The sequence below is a fragment of the Haliotis cracherodii genome, unplaced genomic scaffold (genome assembly GCF_022045235.1).
Source record: "Haliotis cracherodii isolate W230 unplaced genomic scaffold, xgHalCrac1.p SCAF_14, whole genome shotgun sequence".
NCBI lineage: Eukaryota > Metazoa > Mollusca > Gastropoda > Lepetellida > Haliotidae > Haliotis > Haliotis cracherodii.
In genome coordinates this window covers 18736642-18756909 of record NW_027266269.1, presented here as the reverse complement: position 1 = coordinate 18756909, position 20268 = coordinate 18736642, and the positions used below count along the sequence as shown (strand labels likewise).

General features: G+C 42.2%; 1 protein-coding gene across 1 annotated transcript; it reads right to left on the bottom strand.

Moving 5' to 3' along the window:
- Positions 1 to 16632: 16632 nt before the first annotated feature.
- Positions 16633 to 19522, bottom strand: LOC139460605 (apolipoprotein L3-like). The gene is made up of 2 exons (XM_071242070.1): positions 19445 to 19522; positions 16633 to 17901 (listed from the first exon to the last, which is right to left on the bottom strand). The coding sequence occupies exons 1-2, from the start codon at positions 19461 to 19463 to the stop codon at positions 17384 to 17386; spliced, it is 537 nt and encodes a 178-aa protein (XP_071098171.1). The 5' UTR covers positions 19464 to 19522; the 3' UTR covers positions 16633 to 17383.
- Between the last annotated feature and the right edge of the window lie 746 nt (positions 19523 to 20268).

The following is a 20268-nucleotide window of genomic DNA, read 5'->3' as shown; positions in this document are numbered from 1 at the left end:
TTACGCCGCTTTTAGTAATAATACAACAATATCACGGCGGGGTCGCCAGAAATGGGCTTCACACATTGTACCCATGTGTGGAATCGAACCCAGTGTTCGGCATGACGAGCGAATGCTTAAACCACAAGGCTACCCCACCGCCTTCGTTTGTAGTGTAAATTCCGGGCAAAGGCCAGTCTACGTGTTGTTGCGTTTATAGGCGAATAAAATTGCACAAATTGAAAACTCTAAACATTGGTTCTTAAAAAAAGATATAATACAACATAGTTGTATCGCTGGGAACTAAATAAAGCTATTTAATGAATCTTCACATAGTTGTCGCAATGCTGCCAAACTGACTAAATGTGTGTTTCTATTTTCTTATCAAAACCTGCAGACACTAGTCTAGGCATACACACTCGTATTCCCATCAGTTATTTCATCTCGGGTGCCACATGTATGAGGTTCCGATAAAAACTTCCTGTCTTCAGCAACATATACACTCAAAGCATTCCCGACATGAAAAATATTTATTTATTTATTTTCATCTCCGATTTATGTGTTGATTATATTGAAACTTTTATCATAAAAAGAAAATACCATTGTGAACTTTCACACATAAGGTATTAGTTCCTTTTGCATTTATGTTCTATCTTCTATAAAACATCTACAAAATATAACAACAAAATGCGATATGACTGGTCGGTAACATTTTTATGAATAAACACGATTGGTTGGTAAACTATGTTGCATTTGTTAGACTATTTCAATCAAAACATTTTGGTTCGTTTGAAAAGAACAGCGGTCGGGTAGCCCAGTGGTTAAAGCGTTCGCTCGTCACGCCGAAGACCCGGGTTCATTTCCCGACATGTGTATAATGTGTGAAGCCCATTTCTGGTGTCCCCCGCAGTATTGCTAGAATATTGCTAAAAGCGGCGTAAAACCATACTCACTCACTCGTTTGAAAAGGAATTTATATTCTCTAATGAAATTACGAAACGTTCCGTTGTGTGATTACATTCCCAACCTTAGTGCGGGCATACAGGGCTGTGGTTTGTCTCTCCATGTCACGGTTATTGTAGATCATCAGGTCAAATGGGGTTGAACGTGGCGTCCAAATCTGAGTCTATACTGAGTATATACTGAGTCTATACTGACTCCGAGCTGACAAGTACTTGTTTGACCCCCTTAATGCCGAGCGTCAGGCAGGGTAACAACAAGTACCATCTTATGGACGTACTGTTCGAACGTTGATTGCTTTTCTCATCAGAACAGAAATATCAGATAACTCTTACATACATGCCATTAAGTATTTTCAATCAATCTAACACTCACCCTCTTCTACATTCAATGGACTTACAGTGGTATTATTTGTGTACATCACTTCAATATTAAATTTGATTCAATTCTCGAAATTGAGTGTGAAAATCAAGGGCTCCTCAGAGCCTTTATGTTAAACCCCTAGATTCAAAGCGAGGTGGGGGGAGGCAAGGGTTGCCCAGTCGTCTAAGGCGCCGCGATTCGCTGTGCAGAGTTGCGTCCCTTGGGCACGCCAGAAACCTATGATTGTGGGTTCGAATCCCGGTTCGCCTCGATTATGTTTCTAGGTTTGTCAGCACCATACCCGTGCTCGTTGGTTTCACCGAAGCGGTAAACGTCTGAAACCTGCATCACTTCGGGCTTTCCTCCCACATTAAGCTGACACGCCGTGATATAACTGGAATACTGTTAAAAGCGGCGTTAAACCCAACTCACTCACTCACTCAAAGCGAGGTGAAATGGGGTTTGACGTCGCGTTCAAGATTGTTGCACTTATGTTTGCCATGTGCATGCATATGTGCGTGCATACGTGCATACGTGCGCGTGTGCGTTTGATTGTACTAGTCTTGTACTAGTCTTATCAGACGCTGGGATACCATGCCGCAGTTTAACATGGATACCCCACTCAGTCACAGTATACTGACCCAGAGACGATATGATCGGATCTACATGAGAAGTCTTCGAGTTTTGAGAGCTTTGCAAAGAGCTATGATGTATGTGTCAAACTAAGTTAATTTTTGGTAAACTGGGAGTTTCCATCTCGCCTGGAAACGCGGAACGTGACAGTCTGAGATGTGACTTCTTAGACGTCACTTGGTGTCTCTGGAAATGTGACAATGTTCGAAATTTATGAAAATTGAACTGAAAGTCAACACTCTGCGGTGACCAAAATGCTTGAAGTAAATAACACTTACAATGGTTACATTGAAATTATCTTTCAATCTTTTCTTCTTTATTCAAATTATAGGTGTTTTTTGAGTAACAAAATAAGAAATATGTCCAGAATAATTTTGCAAGTCTAGATTGAAATTAAACATTGTTCTGGGCTACAATTTTATTTTATTTTATATTTTGTAGATATATATATTTTTAAATAAGATAAATTTATTTTGGGGACTAAATGTCAGTCTAGCCAAGTGACTATATAGTACATAATGCACATTCTGGTGAGCGGTAGAATTTCGTCATGAAATAAGATGTCTACTGTATATCATAAACACAGGTGCAAGAGTAAAATCAGTCCGTAGCTGGGTGTCTCTGGAATCATGTCAATTTCGAAGTGACAAATGTGACATAATGTTATAAATGACGCCATGTGAATAACGTCACAACCTATTTAGTCGTAAAGTTATTTCATAGTTATTACCCATATATAATCCATATAGGTAATAATGCCCATTCCCCTTTCCCAGAGTGGGACACATAGATAAAGACACGGCAATTCAGGCGCAAACCACACATCGTCATTGACACCCAAGACCAGTTTTATCTTGACATCCGGCTTAAAACTCCGCACATCAATAAAGCTTTATGTAGCACACGCTGGGTTGGAGCGCGTGCGAGATTGACAGTGGCGGTGCAAGCAAATCTCCGCGACTTGTCCACAATCTTATCATCTTGTCCCGGAGTATCAGGAAGATTTGTCTTTCGAGATGGCAGAAGGCGGGAGTAAGGAACTGCCCCACGAGGAATCTTGCTGGGATCAGAGTTACAGGACAAAGTTGAAGTCCATGATGACGAAGAAATCGAAGGAGACAGACGAGGGGTGTCGGGTTTGGACTGGGTGTAAGGACAAGACCGGTTATGGCCGAATGTGGGTGAACTGGCGTGGTCGCAAGGAAATGAGGGCACACAGAATTGCGTACATGTTGCACCACAAGTTAACCCCTGACACTATTGCCCAGAGAGACGAGAAGGATAACCAGCTGGTGTGTTCACATATCTGCTTTGTCAAGGCATGTGTTAGGCATGTTGTGCTGGAGACTAATGGCGCCAGCATGGAACGACTTCACTGCAAGAATCAGGGAGTTTGCACGCAAGGTCACGAACCCCAATGTCTTTTTTTGAAAGCAAAGGAACCATATGTAGAGCAACAGGTCGTCTTGAATTCTGAAGATGAGTTCGAGGAAACAGCAGAAACTGTTCATTTTGTTCCTGGTTTTACCAACAAGAAAAGAAAACTACTCACTGAACATGCTGAATGAACTGAAGAAAAACTAGTTGGTCCCCTAATAATTACTCCTTTCAGAGAAAATAATCATATGTCTTGAAGGACTGGCCACGTATGTCTTGAAGGACTGACCATGCATGTCTTGAAGGACTGACCATGGATGTCTTGAAGCACTGACCATGGATGTCTTAAAGGACTGACCTTGAAGCACTGACCATGTATGTCTTGAAGCACTGACAATGGATGTCTTAAAGGACTGACCTTGAAGCACTGACCACGTATGTCTTGAAGGAAGGACCATGGATGTCTTAAAGGACTGACCATGGATGTCATAAGGACTGGCCACGTATGTCTTGAAGCACTGACCATGGATGTCTTGAAGCACTGACCATGGATGTCTTGAAGGACTGGCCACGTATGTCTTGAAGGACTGACCACGTATGTCTTGAAGGACTGGCCACGTATGTCTTGAAGGACTGGCCACGTATGTCTTGAAGGACTGACCATGGATGTCTTGAAGCACTGACCATGTATGTCTTGAAGGACTGACCACGTATGTCTTGAAGGACTGACCACGTATGTCTTGAAGGACTGACCACGTATGTCTTGAAGGACTGGCCACGTATATCTTGAAGCACTGACCATGTATGTCTTGAAGGACTGACCACGTATGTCTTGAAGCACTGACCACTTATGTCTTGAAGGAAGGACCATGTATGTCTTGAAGGACTGACCATGTATGTCTTGAAGGACTGACCATGTATGTCTTGAAGGACTGACCACGTATGTCTTGAAGGACTGACCATGTATGTCTTGAAGGACTGATCACGTATGTCTTGAAGGACTGGCCACGTATGCCTTGAATTTTGTTGTCAGGTCTGACCACGTATGACTTGCATATGACTTGAAGCACTGACCTCATGTCTGGCTGGACATCTTTGATGGTAACAAGGACAAGAAGTTTCAGCTTCACTGGTCTGATGGAAATGTATTTTGAGATGATTTAGGACTAAATTAGGAGCATGGTCGAAGTGCAACTGGCAAATAAACGTCAAAATTTATAATAATATAATGTCAAATAAAACAAACCAGAAAATATTTGTTGAGCTCCACTATTAACTACTCACATTTCAAATGTCATGAGAAAAAATGACCAAGTAATAGCCAATTAGGTGTTTCAATATGGCTTCCAAGGGAGCCATATTGAAAATTGGATTTAGACCACAACGTGTTGTACCATGTTTGGTGGGAACAAGCATGAGAAGGTGGTTTTTTGAAGGGATGCTTTTTACAGACACAACACATGACATGGCCTTGACTCAATGCCAGGTGAGCTAACAAGACAATACAGTCCAAAAAGAGTGTTTCCCAAAATTCCCAAAATTCTCTGAAGTGAAGGGGAGTGCGGCGTTGAACAACAAACTAAACCTGAAGCAAAGGGACTTGCATCACAATCTCCCTGAAACTCCTCAACTGAACAAGAGAGAGGGTTCCATGTCCAGCTGCATGTGTAAGTTTTTTCATTCTTCTCTGTGGTCTTGTGGACAGGCCACCAGCCCGCACAGCAGATGGTCAGGTCAATGCCCGGTCATGTCATACCTGGGGGCACGTGTGGCCCAGTTGTCTAAGGCGCCGCAATTCGCTGTGCAGAGTTGCGTCCCTTGGGCACGCCAGAAAGCTATGATTGTGGGTTCGAATCCCGGTTCGCCCCGATTATGTTTCTAGGTTTGTCAGCACCATACCCGTGCTTGTGGGTTTCACCGAAGTGGTAAACGTCTGACACCTGCATCACTTCGGGCTTTCCTCCCACATAAAGCTGACACGCCGCGATATAACTGGAATACTGTTAAAAGCGGCGTTAAACCAAACTCACTCACCCTCACTCACTCACTCACTCACTCACTCACTCATGTCATACCTAAAGACATTGAAACTTGGTACTTGTTTTGCCCTGTCTGGCAAATCTCAAGTACAGCGTGCCTTTCAATAAACCGCTCAGGTTTTACACCGACAGATGTTTTTCCCGAACTCATAAAACATTATCAGCTGATCACCTCAAGCACATAACACCGAAAATACCAGTCGGCAAATCCGAACTGAAGTACGCAATTCAATACCATTATTATACTATCTTGTTATTAAAACGTGTTCATTCTATATCTGGACTTGTGTTGGTAATATATTTTATTATTTTTATTCAAAATTTCATTTAATATTGCTTTCATTAAGTTATGTGAAATCATGTGTTAAGAGATACAGCAACCACGGTCAGATTACTGCTTTTGACGCATTGAAACGAACTTTAGTTGCTAGAGAATGGATACATATATTAAAAATGACATACTTTGAGTCGTTAAAAGTCATATTTGTGGCAATTTAGCTAATATATGTCATCATAACGTTATCACAATCGAAATACATGTAGCACGGGAAGTCCCAAGGGTGACTGGTCAAATTGTTCCATGCGTAAAAATACCCTGCAAAAGCAATCACCAGCTGCAACTAAGATAACACGATATTGGAATAATTTATTCCTGATAAAACAATAATTTCAGATACAATTTCTTCGAACAGTGCATCAAAATTCTTTGAAGTTGTATCACTGGTGGAGTACATTAATTATTTTCTGGTGTTTGAACTTTGAATTGTTTTGAAGGAAAGTTGAACAACTTCAGTAGTCTTGTTATTATAAAATAATTTTGACTGTTCCAAAATCATGAAAGGTTCAATCTTGACATGTTTTAAGTCTCTTTTTTTTTTATCATTGCATATCGAGATACGTATCGTATCGTGACCAGAATATCGAGATGTGTATCGTATCGTGACCTTCCTGTATCGTTGCAGCCCTACAGTAGACTGAGTATTTAGCACTGACTGCAATTGTATGTGTGATGAAGACGATCGGTGTGCGTTGGGTCGTGTCAGGCCTTTGAAGCAGTGGTGCATGGTGTCTGTGTAATTCAAATTCTTTGATAAAATGCTGCCCAATAAGCTGTGTTTGTGTTTATGTACAAGTTTGTCTTTCCGCTATCCAAAGTGTGCAGGGAGGCCGTCTTATTGTTGATACTATAATGATAGTCATTTTAGAGATATAAATGTGAAATTTAATTAATGCGAGTGAAGACCACTGGCATATTTCGCACTTAATTTACGCTCTCGTTAATTTTGAGAGTTATACTTACAGTATATATGTCCGGTGTACCGAGCACAGAATACATGTTCCGGCGTCACCACTGCTGATAGGTCACCACTTCCTTTGACAGCTCACAGGCCAGGGATTTATCAAGATCTGCTCAGAGGCTGATATTCAACCTCAAATGTGCAGCCAATGTTAATAAGAACTCCACAACTGGAATTAACCATTTCTCAGCTTGTGCTGTAATTGATATAATGTGTTAAGGTTATAACCAATGGCTTTATAGAAGTGTCTGGCTTATCACTGATAACACGATACCAATATAGAGGAAGATGCTTTAATGGTTAGTAAGGGCGGATCCAGCATTTTTAAAATGAAGGGGTCCAAAATATCAAAATCCTCACCCACAATTTTACTGCCTACAACATACTTCATTTAGTTTTCAAAAGGTGTGTGTGTGTGTGAGTGTGTTCGTGCGTGTTTGTTTTGTTGGGGGTGTCCGGACCCACTGGAAACTATCACAAAAAATGTAGATCATGAAGTTGCAAGCCACTCAAAACATGAATATTGATGTTATATCATTATAATGGCAACCCTTCATTCGTCAACTGATCTTACAGGATTGCGTTGTTTTTTAAATTCTCTGTCCATTCCCTCTCAGATTCCATGGCACAACATTGCCAACCATAAATTATGTCAGTTACTTACTGAAACACTCATGTTGGGTGGAGGGGTAGCCTAGTGGTTACTGCGTTCGCCCATCACACTGAAGCCCCTGGTTTGATTCCCACACATGAGTACAATGTGTGAAGCCTAATGCTGCAATATTGCTAAAAACAGCATTAAACCATTCTCTCACCTACCCACTAACTGATGTTTTCCAAATTTCAGCTTTCTCTGATGACAATTACTACATCTTGACAAGGTTAAAGAATGCCCACAATAGTCAGGTATGCTTCAATTTTGTGTCTGCAGGGGTTTACCTAGACCTGCTCAGAGGTGCATATTCGCCTCCAAGTCAGCTGTAAATTTCAGAAAAAAAATTGAAGAAAAATAGTTCCCAATACTTCACAATTAGAAGAAATAACATTAAAAAATCTAATTTGGAATAATATTATCCTTCATAGGTCGCATCCTGTGAACTTTCTAATCAGCCAATTAGCCTTGAGGCTTCCCGAAGTCTCAGAATGAGCAGGCAAAGCATACCAAACATTCTCATTTTGAAATTCTGTATCTTGAAAATGAACATAAACAGGAAGTTCCGTATGGGATATGATAAAGGCCATGCTATTATATTGTGGATATGGTATACCGGTACCTGTCATTGCTGAGTGCCATGGCATCTACTGCCAAATGGGTGTACTATCAAGAATGAATGTTTGTTCTGTATAGGTTTTTCTTTTGTTAAGATCAACATTTCTGAATTGAAGTGGTACATAAATGAAGCCTGACATATGACTGGCTGAAGAACCTGTGGGTCCTAAATTTATGTGAGGCACACAGCTAATCTCTTCAATCAAGATTCACCATCAAAGGCCTGGTTAAGTCCTTCCAGAACTTTCATGATAAATATTCAGAAGAACTTACTAAATAAGACAAGTCACTTGTCGGCTTGGTCAACAGCAGGGTTAGAAATTGGTACTAGTCCTGTAGTCCTTACCAAACTGCCCAATAATAAAGGTATCATAAGGACCAGTAGAAATTGGTTTTATGCCGCTTTTAGCAATATTCCAGCAATATCACGGCAGGGGACACCAGAAATGGGCTTCACATATTGTACCCATGTCGGGAATTGAACCCGGGTCTTTGGCGTGACGAGTGAACGCTTTAACCACTAGGCTACCCGACCGCCCCTTGCCATCTTTAGGGGTTTTGCTATATGTTATCATTATAAGGACTAGTGGACTGAAACTGTTAGTTTCTACTGCTGAACAGGATGCATAACGCCATCCTATGCCATGACATTTACATGGAATTGTCACACCTCCTTACTATGCTTACTCACAAGCACTTGTTAATGGAAGCTGAGAGGTGATTGCTTCCGGTAGAACAGGAACACCTGGTGTCATTCATATTACTACATCACTGTTTAGCCTTGTATGGAATCAATGGAATCTGTTTGGGCAGATATTCAAGGCTGATTATGCCCGACATGAATTAGGCCATCACTGGTTCATTCTTTATACATATAGGGTTTATTTGTGGTGGCACATGGTACTGTGTACAGCTCACAGGTCACAAACCTGGTGAAGTTAAGCAAGGTTGGTCATGGAGAGTAGTTGGGTGGGGGACCGTGTTTGGCAGCTTAAATCTTGAGAGTTTCTAGGGCTTCCTTAGGCAAGTGACTTTGTTCGAAATAAGCCTCTGTTCAGTGGCAGCGAATGGGTAACTGTTAACCTTCTAAAGCTTCACAGGCAGCTTGGGTTGTATACTCCCCAGGGAGCTGAGAATGAATATTGACACACTGATCCATTGATAGGGTTACTGGTATAAAAGCACCTGTAAGCAGCCTAGGTGGAAGTCAGGCACTGTATAAATATATTTTTATTATTATTAATATCTTAAACTTGGATTTCAGGTGAAGGATGATAAGATCAATATCTGTCCATCTGGCATAGACGTCAGCTTCAAGTGCACCTGGCTGCCTCACCAGATAGGAATTTGCTGGACCCAAGTTGTGTTTAGAAATTTAGAATTTACCATTACCAGATTTTAAGTGCCAGATCTGAACCACAAAGACTTTCATGTGAGCTTCTGTACCTTACTTACCATTACCTTGTGGTCAGGGACAGACTACCTGAAGAGTGAGTAATATTTCAACATTTGGGATATCGGACTTGGACCTTCAGTATGACCACTGTAGGATATTTAGTAGACTACCCCACAATCCTTGCTTCAAGACTACTTCAAGTGGTGTTGTTCTATGTGTGTTTCAGGAAACATGAACCCAACACGGTCATTTTATTTTTCACAGTGTTTAACACTGATGGCTTGTCTTGGAGTGGTGTTGAAGTTGCAGGTCAAACTGGTACAGCAACTATTATATGTGGAATCGCCTGATTTTCATCCAAATGTTAGATATGGGTTTTATTGACAGCTTGGTTGTCAATGGTTTTGTTTTTACTGCAGAATTTTCTAAATTAAGCTGCAGAATTTTGATAATTTACAGTTTTACTGCAGAATTCGTCTGGGACTAAACTGTGATGGAAACATTTATGTGTAAAGTGAAAGAACGAGACTGTTAATTAACAACCTGTACAGAGAGACCGTGAGGAGCCCAGTATTTGATACTTAGGGGGATACATTGAACCTGTACAGAGAGACCCGTGAGGAGCCCAGTATTTGATACTGAGGGGGAATACATTGAACCTGAACTCATGGGGATATTAAACTTTATCTCACTCAATTATTTGTTGTTTTCTATTTCAATCAGTGTAATGAAAGTATTAGAATTGTATTTCAGCAACCTTTGCTCGTGGTAGGAGGTGACAAAATTCGGGGCTCGATTTAAGGAACTGCATTTAGCTTTACATCTAAATGTTGACATGAAAACCTAGTTACGTCCATCTTGTGGGTGTGGCGCCATTGCTTCATGTAACTTAGTGTGATGCCAAATAAACTGTGGTTTCTAGAACTCACTGTATGTGGAGTCATATTAATGAAGGTGACATCAAGATGCACTATTTTTAATCTAAAAATAATCATTATTAAATATTACCTAAGAACATGAACAAGAGACCCACTCATGAAGGGAAGACCACGTGAAGATTCTGAATTGGTCCCCAGCAAGCTATGCTGGTCGAAAGAGGCCGGGTGGTCAGGCTCGGTTGCTTGTTTGATGCATGTCATCATATCCCGACATCGTTGGTCGTTGCTCTTGATATCAACCACTGGGTTGACAAAGGAAAGACAACATATTTATAGAAACCAGCTACAGAATGTAGGCCATCGCCCGTGTACAGGTATATATATACACCTGTATGTATATATATATATATATATATATATATATATATATATGTAAATATATATATATAAAGATCCGGGGTAGAGTAGGTTGGACTATGCTTGTGGTAAAAGGCGACTAACGGGATGGGGTGGTCAGACTCCCTGACTTGGTTGATGCATGTCGTTGATCCCAATAGCGTTGATCGATGCTCATGATATCAATGACTGGATTGTCTGGTCCAGACTGGATTATTTACAGACCGCCGTCATATAGCTGGAATGTTGCTGATTGCGGAGTTAAACAAACATAATGAAACAAGATTGATGCACATGGAAATATAAATATATAAATATACATAAATATATGCAAGATATGTTCATTAGGTATTTCCGATAGTTCTTAGACAAATCTTGTTCAGTAAATTTAGCACAGTTTATATAAGTACAAGCATATCATTGCTCTAAGTAGCTTTTCATACGATTGTAGATTAAACCATCATCTATTGGGAAGTTTCTATGCACTACAGTCAAAGAGTAAGTGCAGTTCATCTTCAGCACTATTGCTATTTTCAAATTCCACATAATAATAGTATAATCTCTTTATACTTTCACCATCTTCATTGTGACAATAACCGGTTGACCCCGATTATGTTTCTAGGTTTGTCAGCACCATACCCTGCTCGATGGTTTCACCGAAGTTGGTAAACGTCTGAGACCTCTATCACTTCGGGCTTTCCTCCCACATTAAGCTGAAACGCCGTGATATGACTGGAATACTGTTAAAAGCGGCGTTAAACCCAACTCACTCACCCATTGTGACAATACTGTGTGGAGGAAGCTCATGCAATATCAGCAGGCACAAATTCATTCTATGTTCTTTATCACTTGCAGTCAATACATATAATTCGACCGTGAAGATCCGGGGTAGAATTGGTCTTCAGCAACCCATGCTTGCCGGAAGAGGAGACTAACGGGATCGGGCGGTCAGGCTCGCTGACTTGGTTGATGCATGTCATCGATCCCAATTGCGTGGATCGATGTTCATGATGTCAATCACTGGATTGTCTGGTCGTGACTAGATCATTTACAGACCACAGTCATATAGCTGGTATATTGCTGAGTGCGGCGTTAATCAACGAACAAACAAAACATAAAATTCGACATTTAATATTGATTTATAATACAACATATGTTACGAATCAAGTTACTTATTTTATATAAATTTTCACAATATACAAGCCTATGTTTGAACATCATAATAAATTGGGCTACCTGTCGTCTTGCAAATAAAATAGTTTACAAATTTCCGTACCATTTAATATAATACTCAACAGTTTTGAAAGACTTATCATGAACGTCAGGTGGTAAGAAACCAATCAGAAGATTCCCCTGCACCTTTGAAGCCCATACCAGTATGTGACGAGCTCTTCAGTGGGGCCAATATTGACTGTTTTAGGGCTGGGACGAGTCCAAATTTAATTCCCGTGTACCCACCCTACTATTACCCTACCTTACCCAGGGAACCCGCTGTATGTCTCAAAATGACCGTTTCGGAATAGCTTGACTGTAGTCTTGACAAAAATGTATTTAGATAAAAGAATAAAAAAAATCTGGTCATGCATGCACTGAAGTTGACTGAAGCTTAATCTTTACTCAAACATCAGAAGTCAGAAGGAATGCGTTCATAGTCAGAAAGAAATGTGAGCATTAGTGACTTGTACAGTCTGTAGTGTAACCATGGAGTTCCAGATAATTTTTGTTCCTGATAAACACGTGACACGTAGTCCTGTAGGTATCCGGGTCCTACTCAGTACCCACCCGACCCGGATACCCGAGTTACCCGTCCCAGCCCTACCTTTTTGGTTCTCTCCCAAAATAATGTTTGGTAATCCGTATTTATTCAAAATTGACAAATGTGCACTTCCTAATATTATGAATATTAGATAAGTAAAATATTTGAATAAAAATTAAGTGTGCCATTAAATCGCTAGAGAATAAAAAAATACGGCTCACAAATTCTCTAGCAATGAAATGCAAAAGCACTGGACAACGATGACAGCCGGACTCTGCCGAATGGCGACGGAAGCCGGAGAATTAAAAGAGAGGGAAGCGGTGCGGTCACTAGACCGTGGGTAGACTGGTTTTACAACCAGGTGACAGTGTGTGACCAGACCGACAGCGTTGTTAGAAATATATTGGAAGTTATTGGCGCTGTGGATCGCTGTCGCGAGTCAGGACATATTTCTGACGTAAAATCTTTGATGCGATACGACAATTTTACGATAATTTTAGGGCTAAGATCGTTTCGAAACTCTAGGCCCTGGCCAGGCTGCTCATTCTAACAACCACGTGGTTGCCTGTCCTAGACTCGATTATTGACTGGCCGCGGCTAAGTGGCTAGAACAGTCTTGACAGGCAGAACTTCCCAGAGGCAAACAGAGCCCAAGTGGCGGTGAAGTCCTCACACCTTGAAGATTTGTACGTTTGTTCTTTAACACAACATTCAGCAATATCCCAGCTATATGACATTGTCTGAACAAGACAACATGAGCATCTATCATGGCCACGGAACTGGCATACGATTACACGCAGTACATGTCACCACGCCTGTTCACCCGATTCACCTCTAGCTGTGTCATGCATAGGAGAACGTCCAAGTAACTGTCCATTTCCGACATTCAAAACACATCAAGGCTTTGTTTCACCACTCTTTTGTGGAAAATATCTGAAAAATATACACGACTCCTTTCAGCCGTACTTATACTGTATGAATCGCCTTTGCACGTGCAATATTTGCACGTGTGCCGCGCTACGTCTTTTTTTAACAATGAATTCTACATGTCTCCTTTCAGTTTCGTGGGAACCTAAACAAGTATTTTATCAGTCACTTCTGAAAATCAATCTGATTTTTATTTATGTCATCAAAGTTATATATAATTGCTTTATACGGTAATATGATGAAACACAATATTATACATATTGTATTAAGAGGAACTCTAGGAACAATATTTGGGGGAATACCCAAATTCCTTTTTTCAGAAATGACGTGTAAAGAAATGACGATGTGGACATCAATCTTCATAGTGAAGTCAATATCTGGCATACTGGCTGTCGAATGCTGGATTGTCTCCCCTGGCATCCTCCGCCATTCTTCTTGTAAGATCTAGTGAAGCTGTTGCAAATTCTGGAAACGCTGAGCTCGGTTGCGGACCCTTCGGGACAGAACATCCCAAGGTGTTCAATCGGGCCATGTTGTGATACCTTGCTGCCTCAGACAGCCGACTGCAACGTCAGCTCTGTGAGTACGTGCGTTGTCATACTGGAGCTCCAAGTCTTGACCTATGCGCTGGGTAAATGGGATGACCAGTGGACATAATGATGACCAGTCATGGTCCCTTGCACGGTCATCAAATCAGACCTGTTGTCGTATGTACTTCCAGCCGAGACACTGCTGCCGTGTAGTACCTCTCTCCACGCCGTTTCCAAACACGTTTCTATCATCTGTAAAGCCTAAACAGAACCTCTATTCTTCAGAGGGGCGGTCGGGTAGCCTAGTGGTTAAAGCATTCGCTCGTCACGCCGAAGACCCGGGTTCGAATCCCGACATGGTTACATTGTGTGAAGCCCATTTCTGGTGTCCCCCGCCATGATATTGCTGGAATATTGCTAAAAGCGGCGTAAAAATAAACTCACTCACTCACTCACAATTCTTCAGAAAAACATGGCGTATCTACAATGCCACTGTCGACGACCTCCAAACTGCTGTACCTACTGATGGCTGAGGCGCCCGTGCGCCACAGGCAAACACATTCCTCTGAAAAGACGTCTTGATTTCACACCAGCAGTAAGGGCACCCCGAAAGGAAAGATCTTTCTAAACCGCGCCAGCCGTCGGTGTGATATGACAATTAACACCCGCGCTATGAATAGGACGCGTATCCGCTCCCTCCATGTCCACGAGAACGAACGTGACGTGGTACGTGACGTGGTGAAATATTGAGGAATCCCGTTGTTTGAAAGTCACCGGTCTCGTGTTGATTGAAGCAATATATTTCATGACCCTAGATTTCATATATGCTCAGTATATAATGTGGGCTTCAGTATTTGAACTGTAATCAATTGAACAGTTTGTAAATCAGAGCTCGTTAGCCTCTCTTAGAAACCGTTTGAAACCACTGCAGAAGTGAGTATATATAATACGTGAGACATACGCCATTGAATTAGGGAGGTAGCCAGGAAACTTGTGAATTGATCTCCTACATTGAACGTATGATATAAATACGTGTAGTAAGAGACCCAAGAAGATCCGGGTAGAGATTAGGTCTTCAGCAACATATGATTGCCGGGAGAGGCTACTATGCTTGTCGTAAGAGGCATCTAGCGGTATCGGGTGGTCAGGCTTGCTGACTTAGTTGATGCATGTCATCGCATCCCAATTGCGTAGGTCGATGCTCATAACGCCAATCATTGGATTGTCTGATTTACAGATAGCCGTCATTTAGCTGGAATATTGCCGAGTGCGTCGTTAAACAACACACACACCTGTAGTAAATGGATTTATTACCATTTGTAGTGTCATCATGTCCGCTGAGGCTTTTTAGTGAGTGAGTGAGTTTGCTTTTACGCCGCTTTTAGCAATATTCCAGCAATATGACGGCGGGGGACACCAGAAATGGGCTTCATACATTGTACCCATGTCGGGAATCGAACCTGGGTCTTCGGCGTGACGAGCGAACGCTTTAACCACTAGGCTACCCGACCGCCCCGAGAGGCCTTTGAGGTACAAGTTGAAGCGGAACAGAGTCGTGGCTACATGTTTAAATGCTCGGTGGGGTTTGGACTGAGCAGAGGACGTTGTGTCTGACGTAGCATCGGACAACTATGGTGCCGAATACTTGTAAATATAATCAACAATATTTTGTCAAGATATCTGTGGGCGGAATCCATGAAAAACAACATCCCAGACTCTGTTGTCAAAGCCCTTAGGAAAATATTCACAACTGATCCCATGCCCAAACTCAGAAGGTCGGATAAAGGCCGTGAATTCAACAATAAACAATTCAACAAGTGAAAGGATAATTGCAGGGTAAGGGAATCACTTATTATGTGACCCAGAATAAAACCAAAGCGTCTCGTGCTGAGCGTGTGATTCGTACCCTCAAGACTACCATGTGCAGATTTCTTCACTACAAACAAACGTATCATTACCTGGATGTACGACACGATGTGGTGACAGACTATAATCACAGACCACACAGATCAGTAAACCAAAGATTAGACATTGTAAAGATTAATGAAGCTTTAGTGTGCAAATAACAGTATATTTGTACATTAAACAAAACACACACCCGTCAAAGCTAAGACCTTCCGGGGTCCATGCAGGAATCAGAAGTACTGTCAGTCAGTCCGAGTATAGCGATCTTCCTTCAGTTGCTGGCGATGTATAGCCCGTTTTTATATTGTGTTGCTGACTACTAATTTATTCTTTTAAATATTCTGAACTAGTTTTAAATCGAATCTGTGACAATCTAGTTATTCTACTGTCAATCGTTGAACGTTTTTTTATTCAGTCTAAATATATTAAGTATTTATGTACAGCTACTCGTCACGATATGTCTGAAATATTGCCGATGTGAGTTTAAATTTTAACTCACCCACTCACTCAAATCTAAAAATGAGACTAACGTTAAGGTAATGACTGAAGCAATCAAGAGACACTTTCAAAAGGGTGTTCACCGTTTGAAAAGGGTGTTCAGGTCAGGCAGTCTACGTTCCCAAGAGACCATCAAGACAATTGGACAGATCAAATATTTATTATCAGAAGACAATACTATCGAGATGCTGGGCGCAATTTATCATACAAAGATCAATAAAGTCAAGCGATAACAAAACGTGATAAATGGATATAAAATGAACGGAAAGTTTTTGAAAATGAATCTTGAAATGTTGACACACGCAAAGATGGCAAACACACTTTCTACTTGAAACAAATATCTATCACGTTGTTAGAAGTAAAGAGATAAAACACGTTAAGGAAGGAATAAAACTCCATTTCCCATCCGATCCAAGCCAACTCCCCCCCCCCCCCCCCCCCCCCCCCCCGATGGTTGAGGGCGGTGGTCAGTGATGTTAGGCTCGAGGAAGCAATCGAGCGACACAGGAAGGCTGGAAGACCTACACCAGCACCTGACCTAAATACGGAATTCCCTCTCTGAACAGGACACCCGTGTACAAGGACGTATGCGTGACGAACCACCGTGCGCCAAAAATAGAACGTTAAGTGATTTAGCAGCGCCTGGAATGGGCGTCCGATGACTACTTATAACTGTATAGTTAAGTATTTGTTTAAGACTTTAGGCTTCGGATTTTGTTTTCGAAGATTGTATGTGATACTGACAAATACTATACCTTTGCTACACACAAATAAGTTAAATCTCTATCTAAACTTGGAGTACAGTTGTAAAATGAGCCTTTGTTCTGATATATATTAGCTAAATCTACCACAGAAACTTGGAATAGGGCAATAACATTTCCTTTCTGAAGAATATGAATGTCGCTGCATACAGAAAAACAAAACCATGATACACACGTAAGCAGTAAATTCTCTCCCGGAGTGATGCAGGTTTCTGGCGTGCCCAAGGAACGAAACTATGCACAGCGAATCGCGGCGCCTTAGACGACTGGGCCACCTGTACCCCCCGAATCGTTGATTTGAACACATATTACACATTGATAGTTCAGAGGAATCACGGATATTCTCTGTCGTGAGCCTTCAACTACTTTCAACATTAAATGTCTTTTGGATTATCCTTGTAACACTTCTTTAAATTCTTACTCGAGCGTACGAGCGATTGACCTGATCTGTTCAGCAACTTCTGATGGGGTTTTCTTGTCAATCTTAATGCTATTGGACACAATTTCGGCAATGTTGAGGCCGATGATGACAGGCGGAAGTACATACAACATTGTGGATACACCAGTAGCAGCAGCCCGGATTCCGCCCGTCTCCCCACCAACACTAGTCTTGTGGGTATAGGAGGCGTTGATCCTATTTACTGCTGCCTGGGCAGCTTTCAGTTTCTTGCTGTTAACGATCCTTTCAGCAACATTTGTGGCCAAGGCTCCTGCTCCACTGACGGCTCCACCAACAAGACCACCCGCGGTGACAGCGAGAGATGCTCCAAAGGTAAACGGAGCCAGTACCAGTCCACCAATAACAGCTCCTGCAGATGCAAGTCCCGTTGATGCAAAAGTGGTTTTGGCGATACGGATGTCATGTTGCTGTTTGTCCAGCTCATCTGCTAGTTCCATTAGAGTTTGGATCACCTCTCGTCTCTCGCAGTCCATATCTGCAAACCATCAGCACTGTTTCATGTGAGCAATCAACACTCTAAAACTGCATGTCGTAAGACTTTGGCTGCTGTATAAAACATATCTTGAGTTTGATGGAAGCTCATCTACCAGGACATTGAAAAATGCTTGATTCCGATAAGATAAGAAGACGTTTCCTTTGCCCTACTGATACCTCTTTTAGATTAAGCCATTACTCACAAAAACATGCGTACGAAAACAGCTTACGCATCGCATCGATGCATTTAAGAGTTACTACCGATAACCCTTTAGAATATTGCATACATTCGAGATCAGAACAACAGCTGATCACACATATTGTTTGTTTGTTCGTTGTTTAACGCCGCACTCAGCAATTTTCTAGCTATATGACGGCGGTCTGTAAATAATCGAGTCTGGACAAGACAATCCAGTGATTGACATCATGAGCATCGATCCACGCAATTGGAATACGATGACATGCATCAACCAAGTCAGCGAGCCTGACCACCCGATCCCGTTTGCCGCCTCTTACGACAAGCATAGTCGCCTTTTACAGCAATCATGGGTTGCTGAAGACCTATTCTACCCCGATCTTCACGGGTACATTTCCGTCAGTAAATCATCGGGCTATTGTTGACCATAACAACAGATCAGCTATTTTGACGGTGTCAAGTTCCACTAGGTCGGGGTGGAGAAATAGTCTGTCGTAGTAAGTATAGTAATGTTGGGGAGATATTTCAAGTCTACTGCTACGTAAGTACAACTTCAGAATACCCAAACACCTGCATTTTAATCAAGTTTGTGGGAGAAATAGATTCGTTCAGCATTTTGTCGCTATTTAAACAACCGGTCACCCCTACACTCGTAGTTGTCATGATGATGTCCAAGAATTGTCGTTGTACGTCGATTTCAAGGAAATGACACACACACAGACACACACACACGCTAAAGGGTCCGATTAGAGGTTATTTATTCACTGTGGGACTACATCAAATTTATAAAAGGTTTATCTCCTGAGTGTCTTAGATATCGAATGTATCCCATGTTATTGCTCCGGTATGACTTAAGTAGTATGTAATATATATTCGTGCTTGGTGAGATGACATCACTCACTTATGACAGCCTTAATGTATCCTACACCGCACATCAATCCTACCACTCTCTCCCCCCCCCCCCCCTCCCCGATCACACAGCCCACCAATCATACCACTCCACCCCCACCCCTATCACACCGCAAACCACCCATACCACTCTCCCCTCCCCTCCCCACCCCTATCACACCGCAAACCACCCATACCACTCTCCCCCCCATCACACCGCAAACCACCCATACCACTCTCCCCTCCCCTCCCCACCCCTATCACACCGCAAACCACCCATACCACTCTCCCCCCCATCACACCGCAAACCACCCATACCACTCTCCCCTCCCCTCCCCACCCCTATCACACCGCAAACCACCCATACCACTCTCCCCCCCATCACACCGCAAACCACCCATACCACTCTCCACCCCCATCACACCGCAAACCACCCATACCACTCTCTATCCGTACGTACCGTGGCATTTGGTCTCCATGGTGAGTTGGAAGTATGTCTCGTTTGTGTCCAGTGATAGGTGACAGTTACTTAAGGCGAAAGTGCAGGACGAAGAGGCGTGTAGATAGTCACCGGAGCCTCGGTCTGGGGCATCCAATCAGGTGCAATAACGTCACGCTATAAAAGAAACACATTTTGTTATTACCTGCACATACAAACAATGACCGGGGATGGGGGTGGGGTGGGTGGGGGGTGGTGGGGAGGGGGGTTAGGGCGGCAAATATTTCTTCAACTATCACTTGTCCCCAAACTGTTTTTTATATGAATAAATTCTCCCACACACACCCCCACACCCCCACACCCACACCCGGCTGGCTACGGCACTGCACATGTATGCAAATCAGATCAGAGCGCCGTACTTTTAATGCGGATGTATTAACCTTCTTGATAGGTTACTTTCAAATTCTTCATGAGTGATGCGAATGTGCTTAAAGTAGGCGTCTATAGTGTTCCCTGTTTCTCATCTCCCACCAGCCCTAATTTGCCATCTAGCTCAAAAATAAAATTCTTTATTTTATTTCTGCCAATTCGTCCGTCACAACTAATATCAACAATTTTGTGTCATGTGTCTATGCAAACGAGGTAATATATGAATAAAACCAACAACACATTTTGAATATGTTGACAATGCATGAATGTCCCATTCAGCAACACGCACGCCCACACGTTGGTTCCTGTTCAAAGGGACCGCCTCCGTGATCTAGTGGTAGAGCGCTGCCCGGAGAGGGAAGGTCGGGGGTTCGATGCCCGGCAGCGTCATAACAAAAGACGTTAAAAGATTGTAC